Raw genomic sequence first — 24,635 nt, forward strand, 5'->3', positions numbered from 1 at the left:
GTCTTGCAGATGCTCTTCCGGGTCACGTCAGTTAGTAAACAGCACTGTTCTGAGTCATATGACTGTAAGTTTGGGATCAGCGGTCAGGGTTGGGCGTTAAGGGATGACAGTACCGGGTTCTGGACGCGCTAAGCGGGGGAACCGGGTCTGGGCCTGAGCTGCTGCGCCCTCACGGCTCCCAGAGGATCAGCTGACCCGCAGCCTTCACTTCCCTCTCCCTGCGGCCCGGTTCCCGTCTGCAGAACCAGAACCTCAGCATGGCCTTCATCTCCGCTAACTGGAACCCGCTGGGAGACGCCTTCTACCGGTCAGTACCAGCCGCAGCTCGGCTAGCCGTGCTGCCTTAGAACCGGCTTAGAACCGAGTCAGAACCGGCTGAGTGTGCAGGGCGGCCTGGTCCCATGCTAACGCTAGCTAGCGCATGCTAACGCACTGCACACCTGTAGTCCTCCCCAGGTGTGTTGCTGTGACCACAGGCTGCAGCCGATGGAGGCCTCAGAGGTCCGCCCACCGGGTTCCGGGCTCGGTTCGGTTCCTTTAGTCACTCAGCGACCCGGACACGCCGGGTTAGCTTAAATATGAGCCCAAATGAACCGAGTCTGGTTCTGTCCAGTCATGGTTCTGCTGCTGACCTGTCTGGCTTTGTTCTCTCTCCGCAGGAAGACGGAACTCTACGAGATGTTCTGGAACCTCCGTGATGGTCTCAGGGACAGCCTGGTGGCGGCAGCTCCGTACGGAGGGCCAGTCGGTGGGTTCTCCTCCTTATTGTTCTAGAACCTCCAGTCGGTTGGGTTCTCCTCTATGTTCTAGAACCTCCAGTCTGTGGGTTCTCCTCCTTAATGTTCTGGAACCTCCGTGATGGTCTCAGGGACAGCCTGGTGGCGGCAGCACCGTACGGAGGTCCAGTCGGTGGGTTCTCCTCTATGTTCTAGAACCTCCAGTCGGTGGGTTCTCCTCCTTAATGCTCCAGAACCTCCAGTCGGTGGGTTCTCCTCCTTAATGCTCCAGAACCTCCAGTCGGTGGGTTCTCCTCCTTAATGCTCTAGAACCTCCAGTCTGTGGGTTCTTCTCCTTAATGTTCTAGAACCTACAGTGGGTGGGTTCTCTTCTATGTTCCAGAACCACCAGTCGGTGGGTTCTCCTCCTTATTGTTCTAGAACCTCCAGTCGGTGGGTTCTCCTCCTTATTGTTCTAGAACCTCCAGTCGGTGGGTTCTCCTCCTTATTGTTCCAGAACCTCCAGTGGGTGGGTTCTCCTCCTTAATGATCCAGAACCTCCAGTCGGCGGGTTCTCCTCCTTATTGTTCTAGAACCTCCAGTGGGTGGGTTCTCCTCTATGTTCCAGAACCTCCAGTGGGTGGGTTCTCCTCCTTATTGTTCTAGAACCTCCAGTCTGTGGGTTCTCCTCCTTAATGCTCTAGAACCTCCAGTCTGTGGGTTCTCCTCCTCTATGTTCCAGAACCTCCAGTCGGTGGGTTCTCCTCTATGTTCCAGAACCTCCAGTGGGTGGGTTCTCCTCCTTATTGTTCTAGAACCTCCAGTCTGTGGGTTCTCCTCCTTAATGCTCTAGAACCTCCAGTCTGTGGGTTCTCCTCCTCTATGTTCCAGAACCTCCAGTCGGTGGGTTCTCCTCCTTAATGTTCCAGAACCTCCAGTCGGTGGGTTCTCCTCCTTATTGTTCCAGAACCTCCAGTCGGCGGGTTCTCCTCCTTATTGTTCTAGAACCTCCAGTCGGTGGGTTCTCCTCCTTAATGCTCCAGAACCTCCAGTTGGTGGGTTCTCCTCCTTATTGTTCCAGAACCTCCAGTCGGCGGGTTCTCCTCCTTAATGCTCCAGAACCTCCAGTCGGCGGGTTCTCCTCCTTAATGCTCCAGAACCTCCAGTCGGCGGGTTCTCCTCCTTATTGTTCTAGAACCTCCAGTGGGTGGGTTCTCCTCTATGTTCCAGAACCTCCAGTGGGTGGGTTCTCCTCCTTATTGTTCTAGAACCTCCAGTCTGTGGGTTCTCCTCCTTAATGCTCTAGAACCTCCAGTCTGTGGGTTCTCCTCCTCTATGTTCCAGAACCTCCAGTCGGTGGGTTCTCCTCTATGTTCCAGAACCTCCAGTGGGTGGGTTCTCCTCCTTATTGTTCTAGAACCTCCAGTCTGTGGGTTCTCCTCCTTATTGTTCTAGAACCTCCAGTCTGTGGGTTCTCCTCCTTAATGCTCTAGAACCTCCAGTCTGTGGGTTCTCCTCCTCTATGTTCCAGAACCTCCAGTCGGTGGGTTCTCCTCCTTATTGTTCTAGAACCTCCAGTCGGTGGGTTCTCCTCCTTATTGTTCCAGAACCTCCAGTCGGCGGGTTCTCCTCCTTATTGTTCTAGAACCTCCAGTCGGTGGGTTCTCCTCCTTAATGCTCCAGAACCTCCAGTTGGTGGGTTCTCCTCCTTATTGTTCCAGAACCTCCAGTCGGCGGGTTCTCCTCCTTAATGCTCCAGAACCTCCAGTCGGCGGGTTCTCCTCCTTATTGTTCTAGAACCTCCAGTCGGTGGGTTCTCCTCCTTAATGCTCCAGAACCTCCAGTCGGCGGGTCCTCCTCTATGTTCTAGAACCTCCAGTCGGTGGGTTCTCCTCCTTAATGCTCTAGAACCTCCAGTCTGTGGGTTCTCCTCATTAATGTTCCAGAACCTCCAGTCGGTGGGTTCTCCTCCTTATTGTTCTAGAACCTCCAGTCGTGGGTTCTCCTCCTTAATGCTCCAGATACTCCAGTCGGCGGGTTCTCCTCCTTATTGTTCTAGAACCTCCAGTCGGCGGGTCCTCCTCCTTAATGTTCTAGAACCTCCAGTCGGTGGGTTCTCCTCTATGTTCTAGAACCTCCAGTCTGTGGGTTCTCCTCCTCTATGTTCCAGAACCTCCAGTCGGTGGGTTCTCCTCCTTAATGTTCTAGAACCTCCAGTCGGTGGGTTCTCCTCTATGTTCTAGAACCTCCAGTTGGTGGGTTCTCCTCCTTAATGTTCCAGAACCTACAGTCAGTGGGTTCTCCTCATTAATGTTCTAGAACCTCCAGTCGTGGGTTCTCCTCATTAATGTTCCAGAACCTCCAATCGGTGGGTTCTCCTCCTTAATGTTCCAGAACCTCCAGTCGCGGGTTCTCCTCATTAATGTTCCAGAACCTCCAGTCGGTGGGTTCTTCTCTATGTTCCAGAACCTCCAGTCTGTGGGTTCTCCTCTATGTTCCAGAACCTCCAGTCTGTGGGTTCTCCTCCTTATTGTTCTAGAACCTCCAGTCAGTGGGTTCTCCTCCTTAATGCTCCAGAACCTCCAGTCGGTGGGTTCTCCTCCTTATTGTTCTAGAACCTCCAGTCTGTGGGTTCTCCTCCTTAATGTTCCAGAACCTCCAGTCGGTGGGTTCTCCTCCTCTATGTTCCAGAACCTACAGTCGATGGGTTCTCCTCCTTAATGTTCCAGAACCTCCAGTCGGTGGGTTCTCCTCCTCTATGTTCCAGAACCTCCAGTCTGTGGGTTCTCCTCCTTAATGTTCCAGAACCTCCAGTCGGCGGGTTCTCCTCCTTAATGCTCCAGAACCTCCAGCCTGTGGGTTCTCCTCCTTAATGATCCAGAACCTCCAGTGGGTGGGTTCTCCTCCTTAATGCTCCAGAACCTCCAGTGGGTGGGTTCTCCTCCTTAATGTTCCAGAACCTCCAGTGGGTGGGTTCTCCTCCTTAATGTTCCAGAACCTCCAGTGGGTGGGTTCTCCTCCTTAATGCTCCAGAACCTCCAGTGGGTGGGTTCTCCTCCTCTATGTTCCAGAACCTCCAGTCGGTGGGTTCTCCTCATTAATGTTCCAGAACCTCCAGTCGTGGGTTCTCCTCTATGTTCCAGAACCTCCAGTCTGTGGGTTTTCCTCCTTAATGTTTCAGAACCTCCAGTCAGCGGGTTCTCCTCATTAATGTTCCAGAACCTCCAGTCGTGGGTTCTCCTCTATGTTCCAGAACCTCCAGTCGTGGGTTCTTCTCCTTAATGTTTTAGAACCTCCAGTCTGTGGGTTCTCCTCCTTAATGATCTAGAACCTCCAGTCTGTGGGTTCTCCTCCTTAATGATCCAGAACCTCCAGTGGGTGGGTTCTCCTCCTCTATGTTCTAGAACCTGCAGTCATGGGTTCTCCTCCTTAATGTTCCAGAACCTCCAGTCGGTGGGTTCTCCTCCTTAATGTTCCTGAACCTCCAGTCAGCGGGTTCTCCTCCTTAATGTTCCAGAACCTCCAGTCAGCGGGTTCTCCTCCTTAATGATCCAGAACCTCCAGTCATGGGTTCTCCTCCTTAATGTTTTAGAACCTCCAGTCGGTGGGTTCTCCTCCTTAATGTTCCTGAACCTCCAGTCAGCGGGTTCTCCTCTATGTTCCACATCATATCATTACTCCCAGTTGTTTTTGGTAACCTGTGGTTCTGTCGTCTGTCTCAGCTCTGCTCAGAGAACCTCTCAGACGTTCTCCCAGCTCTCGTCCTCAGTTGGAGATTTATTCTGCGTCAGGAGCCTCCATCACCAGCTTCCCTGTAAGGTCACATGTCCACCAGATACACAGCCAATCAAAAGGCCTGTCCTCACCTGTCTCTCTCTCCCTCACCTGTCTCTGTCTCTCACCTGTCTCTCTCCCTCACCTGTCTCTGTCTCTCAGTGGAAGAGCGGTCCGGTGGTCCACCTGGGCTGGTCCGTCAATGATGAGCTGTTGTGTGTTCAGGAGGACGGAACGGTTCTGATCTACGACCTGTTTGGGTCCTTCAAGAGACACTTCAGTATGGGACAGGTGAGTCTAGACACTTCAGTATGGGACAGGTGAGTCTAGTCAGAGACTTCAGTATGGGACAGGTGAGTCTAGACACTTCAGTATGGGACAGGTGAGTCTAGACACTTCAGTATGGGACAGGTGAGTCTAGATAGAGACTTCAGTATGGGACAGGTGAGTCTAGATAGAGACTTGAGAGTGGGACAGGTGAGTCTAGTCAGAGACTTGAGGGTGGGACAGGTGAGTCTAGACACTTCAGTATGGGACAGGTGAGTCTAGTCAGAGACTTCAGTATGGGACAGGTGAGTCTAGACACTTCAGTATGGGACAGGTGAGTCTAGACACTTCAGTATGGGACAGGTGAGTCTAGATAGAGACTTCAGTATGGGACAGGTGAGTCTAGATAGAGACTTGAGAGTGGGACAGGTGAGTCTAGTCAGAGACTTGAGGGTGGGACAGGTGAGTCTAGACACTTCAGTATGGGACAGGTGAGTCTAGTCAGAGACCTGAGAGTGGGACAGGTGAGTCTAGACACTTCAGTATGGGACAGGTGAGTCTAGTTAGAGACCTGAGAGTGGGACAGGTGAGCCTAGATAGAGACTTGAGGGCGGGACAGGTGAGTCTAGATAGAGACCTGAGAGTGGGACAGGTGAGTCTAGTCAGAGACTTGAGGGTGGGACAGGTGAGTCTAGACACTTCAGTATGGGACAGGTGAGTCTAGTTAGAGACCTGAGAGTGGGACAGGTGAGTCTAGTCAGAGACTTGAGGGTGGGACAGGTGAGTCTAGACACTTCAGTATGGGACAGGTGAGTCTAGTCAGAGACCTGAGAGTGGGACAGGTGAGTCTAGACACTTCAGTATGGGACAGGTGAGTCTAGTCAGAGACCTGAGAGTGGGACAGGTGAGCCTAGATAGAGACTTGAGGGCGGGACAGGTGAGTCTAGATAGAGACCTGAGGGAGGGACAGGTGAGTCTAGTTAGAGACCTGAGAGTGGGACAGGTGAGTCTAGATAGAGACTTGAGGGCGGGACAGGTGAGTCTAGATAGAGACTTGAGGGCGGGACAGGTGAGTCTAGTCAGAGACTTGAGGGTGGGACAGGTGAGTCTAGATAGAGACCTGAGGGCGGGACAGGTGAGTCTAGATAGAGACCTGAGGGAGGGACAGGTGAGTCTAGTCAGAGACTTGAGGGCGGGACAGGTGAGTCTAGATAGAGACCTGAGGGAGGGACAGGTGAGTCTAGTCAGAGACACTTCAGTATGGGACAGGTGAGTCTAGAAAGAGACCTGAGAGTGGGACAGGTGAGTCTAGTCAGAGACTTGAGGGTGTGACAGGTGAGTCTAGATAGAGACCTGAGAGTGGGACAGGTGAGTCTAGAAAGAGACTTGAGAGTGGGACAGGTGAGTCTAGATAGACTTCAGTATGGGACAGGTGAGTCTAGTCAGAGACTTGAGGGTGGGACAGGTGAGTCTAGATAGAGACCTGAGAGTGGGACAGGTGAGTCTAGAAAGAGACTTGAGGGTGTGACAGGTGAGTCTAGATAGAGACCTGAGAGTGGGACAGGTGAGTCTAGAAAGAGACTTGAGAGTGGGACAGGTGAGTCTAGATAGACTTCAGTATGGGACAGGTGAGTCTAGTCAGAGACTTGAGGGTGGGACAGGTGAGTCTAGATAGAGACCTGAGAGTGGGACAGGTGAGTCTAGAAAGAGACTTGAGGGTGTGACAGGTGAGTCTAGTCAGAGACTTGAGGGCGGGACAGGTGAGTCTAGTCAGAGACTTGAGGGCGGGACAGGTGAATCTAGTCAGAGATTTATGGGCGGGACAGGTGAGTCTAGTCAGAGACTTGAGGGCGGGACAGGTGAGTCTAGTCAGAGATTTATGGGCGGGACAGGTGAGTCTAGTCAGAGACTTGAGGGCGGGACAGGTGAGTCTAGTCAGAGATTTATGGGCGGGACAGGTGAGTCTAGTCAGAGACTTGAGGGCGGGACAGGTGAATCTAGTCAGAGACTTGAAGGCGGGACAGGTGAGTCTAGATAGAGACTTGTGGGCGGGACAGGTGAGTCTAGATGGAGACTTGAGGGCGGGACAGGTGAGTCTAGTCAGAGACTTGAGGGCGGGACAGGTGAGTCTAGATGGAGACTTGAGGGCGGGACAGGTGAGTCTAATAGAAACTTGAGGGCGGGACAGGTGAGTCTAGTCAGAGACTTGAGGGCGGGACAGGTGAGTCTAGATGGAGACTTGAGGGCGGGACAGGTGAGTCTAGATGGAGACTTGAGGGCGGGACAGGTGAGTCTAGAAAGAGACTTGAGGGCGGGACAGGTGAGTCTAGAAAGAGACTTGAGGGCGGGACAGGTGAGTCTAGAAAGAGACTTGAGGACGGGACAGGTGAGTCTAGATAGAGACTTGAGGGCGGGACAGGTGAGTCTAGTCAGAGACTTGAGGGCGTGACAGGTGAGTCTAGTCAGAGACTTGAGGGCGGGACAGGTGAGTCTAGAAAGAGACTTGAGGGCGGGACAGGTGAGTCTAGAAAGAGACTTGAGGGCGGGACAGGTGAGTCTAGTCAGAGACTTGAGGGCGGGACAGGTGAGTCTAGTCAGAGACTTGAGGGCGGGACAGGTGAATCTAGTCAGAGATTTATGGGCGGGACAGGTGAGTCTAGTCAGAGACTTGAGGGCGGGACAGGTGAGTCTAGATAGAGACTTGAGGGTGGGACAGGTGAGTCTAGTCAGAGACTTGAGGGTGGGACAGGTGAGTCTAGATAGAGACTTGAGGGTGTGACAGGTGAGCCTAGTCAGAGACTTGAGGGCGGGACAGGTGAGTCTAGATAGAGACTTGAGGGTGTGACAGGTGAGTCTAGCCAGAGACTTGTGGGCGGGACAGGTGAGTCTAGTCAGAGACTTGAGGGCGGGACAGGTGAGTCTAGTCAGAGACTTGAGGGCGGGACAGGTGAGTCTAGTCAGAGACTTGAGGGCGGGACAGGTGAGTCTAGATAGAGACTTGAGGGTGTGAAAGGTGAGTCTAGTCAGAGACTTGAGGGCGGGACAGGTGAGTCTAGTCAGAGACTTGAGGGCGGGACAGGTGAGACTAGTCAGAGACTTGAGGGTGTGAAAGGTGAGTCTAGTCAGAGACTTCAGGGTGGGACAGGTGAGTCTTGGACAGGTGTGTGTTTGCGAACTCGTTAACTGATTACACTTTGTCTGAAACAGGAAGTGGTCCAGAGTCAGGTGTTGGAGGCCAAGGTGTTTCACTCTCCTTACGGAACAGGTATCGCCATAGTAACAGGTTCCTCCCGCTTCACCTTGGCAACCAACATCGAGGACCTGAAGCTACGCAGGTTACCTGAAGTCCCAGGTAAGGAGGACTCCAGGTGAATTCAGGCCTTTACGATCAGACCTCCACCTGAATCTGTCCCTCAGGTCTCCAGGGGAAGCCGTCCTGCTGGGTTGTCCTCACTCAGGACAGACAGACCAAAGTCCTGGTGTCCAGTGGACCTGAGCTCTACGTCCTGGACAACACGTCCTGCACTGCTGTGGTACGACCTGGGACAGGTGAGCAGGGGAACCCGGGCTCCTCACCTGTCTGACCCCGTCCTCATGTGTCTCCAGTATCCCCCAGGTCTCAGTCCTCAGGCTGGCAGCATCGTCAGCATGTCCGTCTCCTTCAGCTACAAGTACCTGGCTCTGTTCACGGACACGGGACACCTTTGGACCGGGCTGTCCAGCCTACAGGTGAGCAGGCCGTGTCCACAGTGGGGCCTCACGATTCGCCGAGTGATTCGAGGAGCTCCAATCCTAAAACGCCTCGAAGCCTCACTGTGCTCCATGCAGGCGGCTAATGCTAGCCTAGCACGCTAACACGTAGCTGTCTGCCATGCGGCTGTTAAGTCGTGACGTACCTACCGCTGCTTCCTGGTCCGTCGTTTATTCGATACGCCGCTGTGCCGTCTCAGTAGATCAGAGACAGAAAAACATTTCATCCATTCCCCTGCGATGAGAGGAGGAGGTGGCCTCCAAGGAAATGATTAAAATGCTGCGATTTTGCTGAGTCGCTGCGCTAGCATCAAGCTAACCTGTCACACATGCTAACTACCGTACAAACAACGTTAACGCTTGACATGGTAAAGCACAAACACAAGTTAGCATGAACCACGTCATGTACAGCGGATGTGGAACCGCAGGTTCACCGTGACGTCAGACTTAGAACCTTTAAGAACCGTAAGCAGCGCAGAGAAGGAGAGCTAAAGATTAAAGGTGTAGCGACACGTTTAGCAGGAAACAACGCGGAGCTTCTAGCTGCCGCAGATTAGCGCCTCTCTCTCTGCTCAGCCCCACCTTTCCTCTCGGGGCGGAGCTTGTTCTGATTGGTCCAGCTGACGGCCAATCACGTGAGGGCTGAGCTTTAGGAGCCGGTTCCTCTGAAAACCTGCAGAGACTCATCACAGCTGGATACTGTAGAGGAAAGTCTGGTCTTTGTTGTGACTATAACGTTATACCAGTCTATAAATCAACTGATGTTCTTCCTATATTTTCAACGCAAGCACTTAATTTTAATATGACAATGCCTCGTTATTTATTAATAACTACAAACTGCTGCACAGCTAAGCTTTAAACTTTGTTTTTTCCTTTATAATAATTAATCCTGTGTTTCAGTCTGGTGTCTGTGGCCTCCTGATTTAACCTCTATGTGACAGTAAAGGTGATTTTATTCTATTAAACATGGGTAAGGTTTGAAAAGAAGGCACTGTTTATTATGCCTGAATTTACCTTTTTGGTGAATGCGTAATTATTTAATTCTCTATTTGTGGACTAAAACAACGAGTTAGGCCTGAAGTTAAACTCTAAAACTGTTTTATGTGAATATAATTCTGCTTTTTAATCTAAAAAACAGACAAATGTAAAATGCAAGTGAAACATTTTTGTTTGTGACCATTTTTCGCTCCAGAGGCAGCTGATGCTAAGTCATCCATGAGCTTTTTAGCTGCAGGTTTATCCTCGTTATTCAATTCAATTCAATTTTATTTGACTTATATAGCGGCGATTCATGAAACATGTCATCTCAAGGAACTTTACAAAGTTAAATTATACAGATTGGTCGAAAAATTTCCTATATAAAGGAAAATATTAATTTTGTATTTATTCAAAGAGAGCGGCATTATTTGCTAATTGGCATTATTTCTATAAAATAAGCCTAATTATGTGAGACTCTGCAGCATGTGTGCGTTTTTTATGCGGTTACTGGACTAACCGTCAGAATAATGGTGAGAATAGGTGATGAGCGCCCAGCCACACCTGTGCATGGACCTGACAGGTGACTCTGCTGTCTGCAGGAGCGACTCAGTGAGGTGGACACCAAGCGCACAGCGCGGCCCAAGCAGATGCTCTGGTACGTTAATCACTGGTCCACTGGTCCACTTACCTGTCCCAGGGCCACCTTAGTGGCGTAGGTCCAGTCCTGGTCTCACCTCGTCTACCTGTCCAGGTGCCGCAGACCGAGGGCCCAGCAGCCCTCTGTGGTGCTGATGTGGGACCGGCTCCTCCTGGTGGTGGGGGCATGTAACGACACCATCCAGTATCCTTGACTCCAGCCAGACTGGACCCAGAACCAGAGCAGGTCCGTGGACCCGCCTTTGATCCTTGACTCAGAGCCCAGGTTCCCCCTGGAGGACGAGTCCGTGTTGGTGGCAGAACTGGACGGGGTCCGCATCATCGGTCCCAGCAGCCAGGAGCTGCTGCAGGAGGTTCCTGTGGTGTGCCAGGACATCTTCAAGATCGCCTCCATGGCCCCCGGAGCCCTGCTGCTGGAGGCCCACCGGGAGTACGAGGTATGCTGCCACAGCGGGGGGGTCTGGAGGTGCTCTGGACCGGCGGCTCTGACCTGCGGTTCTGACCTGCGGTTCTGACCTGCGGTTCTGAACCCGCGGCTCTGACCCGCGGTTCTGACCGGCGGTTCTGACCCGCGGTTCTGAACCCGCGGCTCTGGACCGGCGGCTCTGACCGGCGTCTGTCCCTGCAGAAGTCCAGCCAGAAGGCGGACGAGTACCTGAGGGAGATCAAGGAGCAGAACGTCCTGGGCGACGCCGTGCGGCAGTGCGTGGAGGCGGCGGCTCACGAGTACGACCCCGACACCCAGAAGGCCCTGATGAGGGTGAGAACACCAGAACCGCCAGCAGAACCGGGCCGGGTCCGGCCGCGTGTAACGTGCCGTCTGTCCGGCAGGCGGCGTCCTTCGGCAAGTGTTTCCTGACGGAGTTCAGTGCGGAGGAGTTCGTGACCACCTGCAGGGAGCTGCGGGTGCTGAACGCCGTCAGAGAGCGCGGCGTGGGCATGCCGCTCACACACACCCAGTATCCTGTCCCGGTGCATCATGGGAGCTGGAGTTCTGGGGCTATGAGTGTTAGGTAGAGCTCCTTAACGTTTGACCTCAGATTTAAACAGATGACGCTCCAGGTGCTCATAGACAGGTGAGTCTGCCTCCCCAGGTGGCCGATGTGCAGCGTGCCTCTAGCTGAGTCCTGCTCTGTGGTCTCAGGCTGGTCTACCGACAGCTGTACCCGCTAGCCATGGAGATCTGCCGCTACCTGAAGATCCCCGACTACCAGGGCGTGAGCCGCGTCCTCAAGCACTGGGCCTCCTGCAAGGTGCCACGCCTCCGTTCTCACCTCTCACCTGTCCCCCGGGGGCCGTCCTCACCTGTGCAATGTGTCTGTGGGCGTGTCCAGGTGCAGCAGAAGGACTTGACAGACGAGGCCATCGCCCGAGCCGTCTGCGCCAAGGTGGGAGACTCTCCGGGAGTTTCGTACTCCGACGTTGCAGCTAAAGCGTACGAATGTGGACGCACCGAGCTCGCCATCAAGGTGTGTACTTCCTGTAGTATCCATGGTCTTCCTGTAGTACCTGTATCTTCTGTGGTATACCTAGAAGTACGGTCCTGTAGTATCCATGGTCTTCCTGTAGTACCCGTATCTTCTGTGGTATAGCTAGAAGTACGCACCTGTATCTTCTGTGGTATACCTAGAAGTACGCACCTGTAGTATCCATGGTCTTCCTGTAGTACCTGTATCTTCTGTGGTATACCTAGAAGTACGGTCCTGTGGTATCAATGGTCTTCCTGTAGTACCTGTATCTTCTGTGGTATACCTAGAAGTACGGTCCTGTAGTATCCATGGTCTTCCTGTAGTACCCGTATCTTCTGTGGTATACCTAGAAGTACGCACCTGTATCTTCTGTGGTATACCTAGAAGTACGCACCTGTAGTATCCATGGTCTTCCTGTAGTACCTGTATCTTCTGTGGTATACCTAGAAGTACGGTCCTGTAGTAGTCATGATCATCATCTAGTACCTGTATCTTCTGTGGTATACCTAGAAGTACACACCTGTATCTTCTGTGGTATACCTAGAAGTACACACCTGTATCTTCTGTGGTATACCTAGAAGTACGCACCTATAGTATCCATGGTACTTCCTGTAGTACCTGTATCTTCTGTGGTATACCTAGAAGTACGCACCTGTAGTAGTCATGATCATCCTCTAGTACCTGTATCTTCTGTGGTATACCTAGAAGTACACACCTGTATCTTCTGTGGTATACCTAGAAGTACACACCTGTATCTTCTGTGGTATACCTAGAAGTACGCACCTATAGTATCCATGGTACTTCCTGTAGTACCTGTATCTTCTGTGTTATACCTAGAAGTACGCACCTGTAGTAGTCATGATCATCCTCTAGTACCTGTATCTTCTGTGGTATACCTAGAAGTACACACCTGTATCTTCTGTGGTATACCTAGAAGTACGCACCTGTAGTATCCATGGTCTTCCTCTAGTACCTGTATCTTCTGTGGTATACCTAGAAGTACGCACCTGTAGTATCCATGGTCTTCCTGTAATACCTGTATCTTCTCTGGTATACCTAGAAGTACGCACCTGTATCTTCTGTGGTATACCTAGAAGTACGTACCTGTAGTATCCATGGTCTTCCTGTAGTACCTGTATCTTCTGTGGTATACCTAGAAGTACACACCTGTACCTTCTGTGGTATACCTAGAAGTACACACCTGTATCTTCTGTGGTATACCTAGAAGAACGCACCTGTAGTATCCATGGTCTTCCTGTAGTACCTGTATCTTCTGTGGTATACCTAGAAGTAAGTACCTGTATCTTCTGTGGTATACCTAGAAGTACGTACCTGTATGTTCTGTGGTATACCTAGAAGTACGCACCTGTATCTTCTGTGGTATACCTAGAAGTACACACCTGTAGTATCCATGGTCATCCTGTAGTACCCGTATCTTCTGTGGTATACCTAGAAGTACGTACCTGTAGTATCCATGGTCTTCCTGTAGTACCTGTATCTTCTGTGGTATACCTAGAAGTACGCACCTGTAGTATCCATGGTCTTCCTGTAGTACCTGTATCTTCTGTGGTATACCTAGAAGTACACACCTGTATCTTCTGTGGTATACCTAGAAGTACACACCTGTAGTAACCATGGTCTTCCGATATTACCTGTACCTTCTGTGGTATACCTAGAAGTACACACCTCTAGTATCCATGGTCTTCCGATATTACCTGTACCTTCTGTGGTATACCTAGAAGTACACACCTCTAGTATCCATGGTCTTCCTGTAGTACCTGTATCTTCTGTGGTATACCTAGAAGTACACACCTGTATCTTCTGTGGTATACCTAGAAGTACACACCTGTATCTTCTGTGGTATACCTAGAAGTACACACCTGTATCTTCTGTGGTATACCTAGAAGTACGCACCTGTATCTTCTGTGGTATACCTAGAAGTATGCACCTGTATCTTCTGTGGTATACCTAGAAGTACGCACCTGTATCTTCTGTGGTATACCTAGAAGTACGTACCTGTAGTATCCATGGTCTTCCTGTAGTACCTGTATCTTCTGTGGTATACCTAGAAGTACACACCTGTACCTTCTGTGGTATACCTAGAAGTACACACCTGTATCTTCTGTGGTATACCTAGAAGAACGCACCTGTAGTATCCATGGTCTTCCTGTAGTACCTGTATCTTCTGTGGTATACCTAGAAGTAAGTACCTGTATCTTCTGTGGTATACCTAGAAGTACGTACCTGTATGTTCTGTGGTATACCTAGAAGTACGCACCTGTATCTTCTGTGGTATACCTAGAAGTACACACCTGTAGTATCCATGGTCATCCTGTAGTACCCGTATCTTCTGTGGTATACCTAGAAGTACGTACCTGTAGTATCCATGGTCTTCCTGTAGTACCTGTATCTTCTGTGGTATACCTAGAAGTACGCACCTGTAGTATCCATGGTCTTCCTGTAGTACCTGTATCTTCTGTGGTATACCTAGAAGTACACACCTGTATCTTCTGTGGTATACCTAGAAGTACACACCTGTAGTAACCATGGTCTTCCGATATTACCTGTACCTTCTGTGGTATACCTAGAAGTACACACCTCTAGTATCCATGGTCTTCCGATATTACCTGTACCTTCTGTGGTATACCTAGAAGTACACACCTCTAGTATCCATGGTCTTCCTGTAGTACCTGTATCTTCTGTGGTATACCTAGAAGTACGTACCTGTATCTTCTGTGGTATACCTAGAAGTACACACCTGTATCTTCTGTGGTATACCTAGAAGTACACACCTGTATCTTCTGTGATATACCTAGAAGTACACACCTGTATCTTCTGTGGTATACCTAGAAGTACACACCTGTATCTTCTGTGGTATACCTAGAAGTACACACCTGTATCTTCTGTGGTATACCTAGAAGTACGCACCTGTATCTTCTGTGGTATACCTAGAAGTATGCACCTGTATCTTCTGTGGTATACCTAGAAGTACGCACCTGTATCTTCTGTGGTATACCTAGAAATACGTACCTGTAGTATCCATGGTCTTCCTGTAGTACCTGTATCTTCTGTGGTATACCTAGAAGTACACACCTGTACCTTCTGTGGTATACCTAGAAGTACACACCTGTAGTATCCATGGTCATCCTATAGTACCTGTATCTTCTGTGGTATACCTAGAAGTACACACCTGTATCTTCTGTGGTATACCTAGAATACACACCTGTATCTTCTGTGGTATACCTAGAAGTACACACCTGTATCTTCTGTGGTATACCTAGAAGTACGCACCTGTATCTTCTGTGGTATACCTAGAAGTACGCACCTGTATCTTCTGTGGTATACCTAGAAGTACACACCTGTATCTTCTGTGGTATACCTAGAAGTACACACCTGTAGTATCCATGGTCATCCTATAGTACCTGTATCTTCTGTGGTATACCTAGAAGTACACACCTGTATCTTCTGTGGTATACCTAGAAGTACGCACCTGTATCTTCTGTGGTATACCTAGAAGTACGCACCTGTATCTTCTGTGGTATACCTAGAAGTACACACCTGTAGTATCCATGGTCTTCCTGTAGTACCTGTATCTTCTGTGGTATACCTAGAAGTACACACCTGTATCTTCTGTGGTATACCTAGAAGTACGCACCTGTATCTTCTGTGGTATACCTAGAAGTACACACCTGTAGTATCCATGGTCTTCCTGTAGTACCTGTATCTTCTGTGGTATACCTAGAAGTACACACCTGTATCTTCTCTGGTATACCTAGAAGTACACACCTGTAGTATCCATGGTCTTCCTGTAGTACCTGTATCTTCTGTGGTATACCTAGAAGTACGCACCTGTATCTTCTGTGGTATACCTAGAAGTACAAACCTGTATCTTCTGTGGTATACCTAGAAGTACACACCTGTATCTTCTGTGGTATACCTAGAAGTACACACCTGTACCTAACCCTAACCACGCAGTGACGGTTCCTCTGCCTTCACTGCAGCTCCTGGACTTTGAGGCCCGTTCTGGAGAGCAGGTTCCTCTGCTGCTGAAGATGAAGAGGAGTCAGCTGGCTCTCAGCAAAGCTGTGGAGAGCGGCGACACTGACCTGGGTGAGTGTTCAGGCTCCGCCCCCACCTGTCTGCCAGGTGAGACGTTAGCTGAAGGCGCCTCTGTGTGTCGCCAGTGTACACGGTGGTGACGTACCTGAAGAACGAGATGAACCGAGGAGACTTCTTCATGACCCTGAGGAACCAGCCGGTGGCCCTCAGCCTCTACAGACAGGTGGGTTTACCTGCACCTTGAGTCATGTGACCAGTCCAGTGACCTTAAAGTGTAACACCTTCTTTAGCCGCTAAGCTAGCCCTAAGGTGCAGCTTTGACGTTACGGTGCGGCTTCTTACATTTTCATGTCAGCTTGTTTAGTTCTGCAGTGTTTGGCCTAAACGTGTCTCAGTGCTGCCCTCTGGGGGTGAATGGTGGCTACTGTCTGTAAATGGGCTCCAGCCGGACGCCTCGTTAAGGTCAGGACTCTTTAGCCAGAGAGGAGTGCGTCAGCGGTCGCCATGATTTATACGTCAGTCAGGAAGGAGGCAGGAAAAGGAGCCTGAATGCTTCCTTAACTCGCTACTTTAGCTTAGGAACCTCCTGATGTCCCACAATCCTTTGCATCGCATGATGTATCAGCACAGCCTCCTCATGGAAATCAACTAAATGGTCATAATACAGTAAGACGAGTCGTTATTACTCTATAAAAACGGCACCTGTGAGCCGATACCTGGCTGCAGACTGGCTCGGTCTCACCTAATGGATCGGTCTCACCTGTGGTTCGGTCTCACCTGTGGCTCGGTCTCACCTAATGGATCGGTCTCACCTGTGGTTCGGTCTCACCTGTGGCTCGGTCTCACCTGTGGCTCGGTCTCACCTGTGGTCCGGTCTCACCTGTGGCTCTGTTCCACCTGTGGCTCGGTCTCACCTGTGGTTCGGTTCCACCTGTGGTCCGGTCTCACCTGATGGTTCGGTCTCACCTGTGGCCCGGTCTCACCTGTGGCCCGGTCTCACCTGTGCCGTGTGTTCTCCAGTTCTGTAAGCTGCAGGAGCCTCAGACGCTGAAGGATCTCTACAACCAGGACGATGACCACCAGGAGCTGGGAAACTTCTACGTCACAGCCAGTTACAGAGAGAAGGTGAGCTGCTGACACCTGGACAGGTAACAGCAGGTGTTGCCTTACCTGTCTTACCTGTCTCACCTGTCTTTGTGCAGCGGTTGGAGGGCCGTTTGAGTCAGCTGCAGGGCGCTGTGGATGAGTACAACAAGGCCAAGAACGACTTTGCTGCCAAGGTAAAAGTCTCACCTGTACACCAGGTGTGCTCTCCTGGGTTCTTCTTGTTTTTTTAGTTTTAAATGTTTATTTCCTTTTCCTAAAGCATTTACAAATAAACTAAGTTAGAACAGCATCACATTAACATCAGAATATGCAGAGCAGAAACAACGATGATGGAATACCTGTCCTCCAAACCTGAAAGTCACATTTTACCTCCTGTAGTCTTTTAAAACATAAAACCTGATTATTTACAGTCAGGTAAGGGATATATTCACTTAGCAGCTTTATGGTCATTTTAAATGTGAGGATTCATCCATAAGATGATATCTGCACAGACACGCAGCCCTCCGTCACTTTTTATCTAAATCTGGCTTTTTTTTTAAAGATCTCAGGTCCTTTAAATCATTTTTCTAAATATTTTCTGAATGTTTATTGGTAATGTGTGTTTATGTGCATTAAACATTCTTTGTAAAATACTGTAGTGTAGAAATAGTGGATCTGTTGCTATACTGTCTTCCACTTATTATTCTCATGGCTCTTTTTTGTAAAATAAAGATTGATTGACTGTGTTTACATGCATTTCTCCAAACTTAGGTCAGATATGGAACCATCATAGTGTTATATAAAATATAAAACGCTTTCTTATCTAGTGAATCCTTTGTCTAATATCACAGTTTTACTTTGATATAATCTGTGATTTCCAGTTTAAATCTCATCAAGCATGACACCCGGACACTTCAGTTCCCTTACTCTATAATTTCAGTTCCATCAATAATAAGCGTAAAATTGTTGTTTTTTGTCTCTGTTACTGAATATCATAAAGGAATCAATGATTGTTTACATCAAACCATTTCTTTATTCTCTTTAATTCTTTTGTTACCACATTCAACACGTGTGTTGCGTCTTCCCCAGAATAAAATAAGGTATCATCTGCAAATAAAACACATTGAAGCAGTTTGGACGCATAAACAGAATAATTTATGTACAAAATAAACAGTTCAGGCCCAAGAACACACCCCTGGGGTACTCAGGGGTGTGTTTTCATTGTTTATAATGGCAGCCGTGCCATTATAAACAATGAAAATATAACAAAACATTTGCTGCTAGTGGTATTACACATTGAGCTAAGAACAGGCTTCACTGCACTTGTGAACTTCAAACTAAGTTAAAAAAAAGTAAATAAGTAAATGAACTACCTCGTATTATGGTAAAAAAAAAGTTTCTACTTAACAATATTTTACCAATAATTTTGCCTAAACATATATTCAGCATCACATGCTGTTCTCTTCATGGAAACCCAATGAGTGTATTGGCAAAATAAAATCCAGATTTTCCAAAAATGAAATCTTAAAGAATTGTAAATTCGAATTAATCGATTAAATCGATTTATCGCCCAGCCCTAGTACATAAATGGTTAATCTGTACATAAATGGTTAATCTGTACATACATGCTTAATCTGTACATGCATGGTTAATCTGAACATAAATGGTTAATCTGTACATCCATGGTTAATCTGAACATACATGGTTAATCTGTACATGCATGGTTAATCTGTACATCCATGGTTAATCTGAACATACATTGTTAATCTGTACATCCATGGTTAATCTGAACATCCATGGTTAATCTGAACATACATGGTTAATCTGTACATGCATGGTTAATCTGTACATACATGGTTAATCTGTACATGCATGGTTAATCTGTACATACATGGTTAATCTGTACATACATGGTTAATCTGAACATACATGGTTAATCTGTACAAACATGGTTAACCTGTACATGCGTGGTTAATCTGTACATACATGGTTAATCTGTACATCCATGGTTAATCTGTACATGCATGGTTAATCTGTACATACATGGTTAATCTGTACATACATGGTTAATCTGAACATCCATGGTTAATCTGTACATCCATGGTTAGTCTGTACATGCATGGTTAATCTGTACATCCATGGTTAATCTGAACATACATGGTTAATCTGTACATCCATGGTTAATCTGAACATGCATGGTTAATCTGTACATACATGGTTAATCTGTACATACATGGTTAATCTGAACATCCATGGTTAATCTGTACATCCATGGTTAATCTGTACATGCATGCTTAATCTGAACATACATGCTTAATCTGAACATACATGGTTAATCTGTACATACATGGTTAATCTGTACATCCATGGTTAATCTGTACATACATGGTTAATCTGAACATCCATGGTTAATCTGTACATCCATGGTTAATCTGTACATGCATGGTTAATCTGAACATACATGGTTAATCTGTACATACATGGTTAATCTGTACATACATGGTTAATATGTACATCCATGGTTAATCTGAACATACATGGTTAATCTGTACATACATGGTTCATCTGAACATCCATGGTTAATCTGAACATACATGGTTCATCTGAACATACATGGTTCATCTGTACATCCATGGTTAATCTGAACATGCATGGTTAATCTGAACATGCATGGTTAATCTGTACATACATGGTTAATCTGTACATACATGGTTAATCTGAACATCCATGGTTAATCTGTACATCCATGGTTAATCTGTACATGCATGCTTAATCTGAACATAAATGGTTAATCTGAACATAAATGGTTAATCTGAACATACATGGTTAATCTGTACATACATGGTTAATCTGTACATCCATGGTTAATCTGTACATCCATGGTTAATCTGTACATCCATGGTTAATCTGAACATACATGGTTAGTCTGTACATCCATGGTTAATCTGTACATCCATGGTTAATCTGTACATACATGGTTAGTCTGTACATACATGGCTAATCTGTACATACATGGCTAACCTGTACATGCATGGTTAGTCTGTACATGCATGGTTAGTCTGTACATACATGGTTAATCTGTACATACATGGTTAATCTGTACATACATGGTTAACCTGTACATACATGGTTAGTCTGTACATGCATGGTTAATCTGCTCAGTTTGTGATGAATGGGGGGAACTATAGTGTCAAAAGTCTTTCTGAGCTCCACAAAAACACCTAAAAATTCACTTCTGTTGTCGATGGCGCTGCAGATTTCTTCGGTGAGTTCCATAAGTGCCGTTGATGTAGAGATTAGTGGTGAATCCATACAGGCCATTACTTAAGATGCTGTGTCTGTTTATATATTTATCCAACCTACTTACTAATAAATGAGTTTTTTAATGGTGGTGGAAGCAGGGCGGCTGGTCTGTGGTTGCAGAACACGTTTGCCTCCATTTTATATAAAGTGGGATTTCTCTGACTGCTTTCATGTGTTCAGGAGAAAAAAACCTGTTAAAAATGAGACGTTACACACATAATGTATAAATATATAACGTATAAACGGTTCAATCACCCGTTCAGTAGTAATAGTAATAGCAATAAAGTTCCTAACTAATGTCACATACAGTAATCAGTGGATCCTAGAACTTCTTTTTCTACTTTACCAAGAAGAATACTTTGTCCATGATTGTGTTTTGATTGTTTATTATTGGTTTGTTTGCTGCCAGACTTTAATCCTATATTTACAGCAGAATGATTAAACTTACAGGCCGTTAGAGATTTATCATAAACAGGATTTCCTTTCACACAGTAATGTGGAAGAACTGGTTTTATTTGGTCCTTTATTATTCCCCATGTGGCCTTCATGTGTCTGCTTCAGTCAATCAGCGGTAATCCTTCCTGTTAGCCTCCGTACCTGTGAGTGATGTACAGGTACGTCCTGCCGGTTCTGCTGTGTGAGGTCACGTTTCAGAGCTTCTACAGTGTCCTCTGACTCACTCAGACTGCAGACTGCAGAGTGAACAGCTGGTTGGTTCTAGATCTGTCCTCCACAGAGAGACACATCTTTACTCACTAAGCCCGTCTGGAGACGTCTCTGCCCAGGAACCTGGTGACCAACTGAAGACCTTCATCCTGGTTCTGCTGTCTGAGGTCACGTTTCAGAGCTTCTACGGCGTCTCCTTACTCACTCAGACTGCAGCGTGAACTGCTGGTTGTTTCTAGATCTAGGTCGCTCTCACACCTCCATGTTGGTCAGGGAACCGTGTCACCTTTGACCTGCTCTGTGCTTCCAGGCCACGGAGGACGAGATGCGTCTGCTGCGCTTCCAAAGGAAGCTGGATGACGAGAAGGGGGCGGGGCTTCTGGGGCTGTCCCTGCAGGTGGGTGTCCTCAGGTAGAGCTTCTGTAAACACCTGTGACCGGGGCTGAGTGATGTCACTTCCTGTGCAGGCCACCATGGAGGCTCTGATGTCGCTGGGGCTTCACAAACAAGCAGAGCAGCTCTACAGAGACTTCAGAGTACCTGACAAAAGGTGAGTCCCTGTGATGTCACCCAGGCCTGGACTGTGATTGGCTACAGGGACAGAGCGTCTGTTTAACTGTAGTTTGATTTCACATATTCGCTTTAGTTCTCAGTTGCTGTACGACCGACCGGTTCTACTTTAAGGAACGTTTTTCTCTCCGCACTGAGCTCCTCAGTAGTGAAGGTGACTGGTTTGCATCAGCATGTTTCCCTGGTTCTGTGAGGTTCTGCTTCATCAAAGCGTCTCTAGACATAAAGATTCACTGAAACGGAGCTGGAAGAACAGTTCTACTTCCAACAGAACAGTTCTTCTTCCAATAGAACAGTTCTTTGGTGTGTTTGTGTAGAGGAAGCCATCTGCTGGTTCCTGCACACCAAAAGTTAAACAAATGGTGTAATCATGAAGAACCAGTGCAGATGTGTGCAGTAACCGGGTTCTACCCGTCCCGTCTGACTGGGTTCTACCCGTCCCGTCTGACCGGGTTCTACCCGTCCCGTCTCACCGGGTTCTACCCGCCCCGTCTCACCGGGTTTTCTACCCGTCACGTATGACTGGGTTCTACCCGTCCCGTCTGACCGAGTTCTACCTGTCCCGTCTCACCGGGTTCTACCCGTCCCGTCTGACCGGGTTCTACCCGTCACGTATGACCGGGTTCTACCCGTCACGTATGACCGGGTTCTACCCGTCCCGTCTGACCGAGTTCTACCCGTCCCGTCTCACCGGGTTCTACCCGTCCCGTCTGACCGGGTTCTACCCGTCCCGTCTGACCGGGTTCTACCCGTCACGTATGACCGGGTTCTACCCGTCACGTATGACCGGGTTCTACCCGTCACGTCTCACCGGGTTCTACCCGTCACGTCTGACCGGGTTCTACCCGTCCCGTCTGACCGGGTTCTACCCGTCCCGTCTGACCGGGTTCTACCCGTCACGTATGACTGGGTTCTACCCGTCCCGTCTCACCGGGTTCTACCCGTTTCACCGGGTTATTCCCGTCTCACCGGGTTCTGTCCGTCCCGTCTCACCGGGTTCTTCCCGTCTCACCGGGTTCTAACTGTCCCGTCTCACCGGGTTCTGTCCGTCCCGTCTCACCGGGTTCTGTCCGCCCCGTCTCAACGGGTTCTACCTGTCCCGACTCACCGGGTTCTACCCGTCTCACCGGGTTCTACCCGCCCCGTCTCACCGGGTTCTACCTGTCCCGTCTCACCGGGTTCTACCTGTCCCGTCTCACCGGGTTCTACCCGTCCCGTCTCACCGGGTTCTACCCGTCTCACCGGGTTCTGCCCGCCCCGTCTCACCGGGTTCTACCCGTCTCACCGGGTTCTGCCCGTCCCGTCTCACCGGGTTCTTCCCGTCTCACCGGGTTCTACCCGTCCCGTCTCACCGGGTTCTACCTGTCACGTATGACCGGGTTCTACCCGTCCCGACTCACCGGGTTCTACCCGTCCCGTCTCACCGGGTTCTACCCGTCACGTATGACCGGGTTCTACCCGTCCCGTCTCACCGGGTTCTACCCGTCCTGTCTCACCGGGTTCTACCCGTCTCACCGGGTTCTACCCGTCACGTATGACCGGGTTCTACCCGTCCCGACTCACCGGGTTCTACCCGTCCCGTCTCACCGGGTTCTACCCGTCACGTATGACCGGGTTCTACCCGTCCCGTCTCACCGGGTTCTACCCGTCCTGTCTCACCGGGTTCTACCCGTCTCACCGGGTTCTGCCCGCCCCGTCTCACCGGGTTCTACCCGTCTCACCGGGTTATTCCCGTCTCACCGGGTTCTGTCCGTCCCGTCTCACCGGGTTCTTCCCGTCTCACCGGGTTCTAACTGTCCCGTCTCACCGGGTTCTGTCCGTCCCGTCTCACCGGGTTCTGTCCGTCCCGTCTCACCGGGTTCTGTCCGCCCCGTCTCAACGGGTTCTACCTGTCCCGACTCACCGGGTTCTACCCGTCTCACCGGGTTCTACCCGCCCCGTCTCACCGGGTTCTACCTGTCCCGTCTCACCGGGTTCTACCCGTCATGTCTCACCGGGTTCTACCCGTCCCGTCTCACCGGGTTCTTCCCGTCCCGTCTCACCCGGTTCTACCTGGCTCAGGTTCTGGTGGCTGAAGCTGAAGTCTCTGGCTGAGAAGGAGCAGTGGGAGGAGCTGGAGAAGTTCTCCAAGAGCAAGAAGTCTCCTATTGGTTACCTGGTAAGCTCAGACCCACCTGGTCTCGTTAAGAGCGCCCTAACGCTGAACTACATTTCCCATGATTCCTTTCTGCCTGGCTGTCCCCAGGCCTTCGTGGAGGTGTGCATGAAGAACAACAACCGGTACGAAGCCAAGAAGTACGTCAGCAAGGTCACGCCTGAGCAGAGGGTCAAAGCTCACCTGGCCGTGGGGTAAGACCACACCTGTGACATCATCACACAGGGAAGCCCCGCCCACCGCTCACTCTTCTTCTTCTTCTTCTGCTGCTGCTGACAGGGACCTGGAGGGAGCAGCGGACGCCGCCATTGAGCGCAGGAACGAGGCAGAGATGGCGGCGGTTCTGTCCAGATGTGCCGCCTCTGACCGCCTGGTGGTGGACAAGCTGAACCGGGCCCGGGCCTCCGGCGCCAAGAAGTGATGCCGGGCTCCTGGTGGGGCCCCTGATGGGGCTCCAGCTGGGTGTTGCTCTGAATAAAGGTGGAAAACACGCTGAGAATAAAGAAGCCGGGCCAGATGTTGTGGTTCTGTCCGTGGTTCTGTCCGTGGTTCTGTCCGTGGTTCTGTCCGTGGTTCTGTCCGTGGTTCTGTCCTTCATAGAGACGTCTGCAGCAGGGAGGCCGACCCGTTAGCTGGACCCACGGCCCGGTTAATAAAGGCTTGGTTCTGACCAGATGTTCTGATTACGTTCCACATGTGTTCTGCTGTTTTCAGGGGTTCTAACATGATCAGATGTTCCTCATGATGAACCAGAACCAGAACCCGCCTCAGCGGTGGTAGTTGATTGTAGTTTAGTCACAAAGCACAACAGATTACCTGATATATTATTATATATATATATTATTTCTGTATAAAGACGTTCCATGCAGGAGGGGGACGCCCCCAGTCTGTCCTTCAGCCGCTCGTCTGGACCAGGTTCCTCAGCTCATCTTCAGCTCATCTGGACCAGGTTCTGGTTCTGGTTGGGTCACGGGAGGTGAACGTTATCCATCAGAACCTTTATCAGGATAAACCCACAAAGTTCTGCGCGGTAAAAACCGTAAAACATTAAAGCAGAGGAGCGCAGCGCCCCCTGCCGGTGGACCGGAGGCATCACCTCCACAGTCTGACCGACCCGCTGCTCCACAACCGGGTTCCTGGCTGCTGGTGGGTCCAGAACCGGGTTCCTGGCTGCTGGTGGGTCCA

General features: G+C 49.5%; 1 protein-coding gene and 1 long non-coding RNA gene across 6 annotated transcripts; one reads left to right on the top strand and one right to left on the bottom strand.

Annotated features, from left to right (window-relative positions):
* On the top strand, nucleotides 1-24,126 carry vps16 (vacuolar protein sorting 16 homolog). 5 transcript variants are annotated; one of them, XM_036133759.1, is made up of 24 exons: nucleotides 1-307; nucleotides 660-748; nucleotides 4,439-4,530; nucleotides 4,653-4,781; nucleotides 7,965-8,109; nucleotides 8,175-8,290; nucleotides 8,364-8,486; nucleotides 10,085-10,140; nucleotides 10,237-10,326; nucleotides 10,408-10,579; nucleotides 10,771-10,902; nucleotides 10,974-11,101; nucleotides 11,183-11,218; nucleotides 11,287-11,395; nucleotides 11,477-11,611; nucleotides 15,613-15,721; nucleotides 15,796-15,893; nucleotides 16,691-16,795; nucleotides 16,873-16,950; nucleotides 21,036-21,122; nucleotides 21,193-21,275; nucleotides 23,357-23,453; nucleotides 23,541-23,644; nucleotides 23,730-24,126. In XM_036133759.1, exons 1-24 carry the CDS (start codon nucleotides 258-260, stop codon nucleotides 23,869-23,871), a joined length of 2,505 nt encoding a protein of 834 aa, XP_035989652.1. In that variant the 5' UTR covers nucleotides 1-257; the 3' UTR covers nucleotides 23,872-24,126. The 5 variants fall into 5 exon arrangements, with proteins under 5 accessions (XP_035989652.1, XP_035989657.1, XP_035989653.1 ...); XM_036133764.1 differs by lacking the exon at nucleotides 660-748 and having other exon boundaries at nucleotides 133-307; XM_036133760.1 differs by lacking the exons at nucleotides 1-307; nucleotides 660-748 and adding an exon at nucleotides 821-909.
* On the bottom strand, nucleotides 11,621-15,599 carry LOC118561606. Its single transcript, XR_004930165.1, has 20 exons — nucleotides 15,461-15,599; nucleotides 15,398-15,426; nucleotides 15,068-15,363; nucleotides 14,768-15,004; nucleotides 14,642-14,704; nucleotides 14,336-14,505; nucleotides 14,273-14,301; nucleotides 14,016-14,112; nucleotides 13,876-13,923; nucleotides 13,657-13,744; nucleotides 13,327-13,491; nucleotides 13,104-13,234; nucleotides 12,964-13,011; nucleotides 12,785-12,832; nucleotides 12,716-12,750; nucleotides 12,508-12,681; nucleotides 12,313-12,380; nucleotides 12,118-12,185; nucleotides 11,749-12,054; nucleotides 11,621-11,651 (listed from the first exon to the last, which is right to left on the bottom strand). It is a non-coding gene; the product is annotated as an uncharacterized LOC118561606 (long non-coding RNA).
* Nucleotides 24,127-24,635: the final 509 nt, after the last annotated feature.

The sequence above is a fragment of the Fundulus heteroclitus genome, unplaced genomic scaffold (assembly GCF_011125445.2).
Source record: "Fundulus heteroclitus isolate FHET01 unplaced genomic scaffold, MU-UCD_Fhet_4.1 scaffold_68, whole genome shotgun sequence".
Classification (NCBI taxonomy): domain Eukaryota; kingdom Metazoa; phylum Chordata; class Actinopteri; order Cyprinodontiformes; family Fundulidae; genus Fundulus; species Fundulus heteroclitus.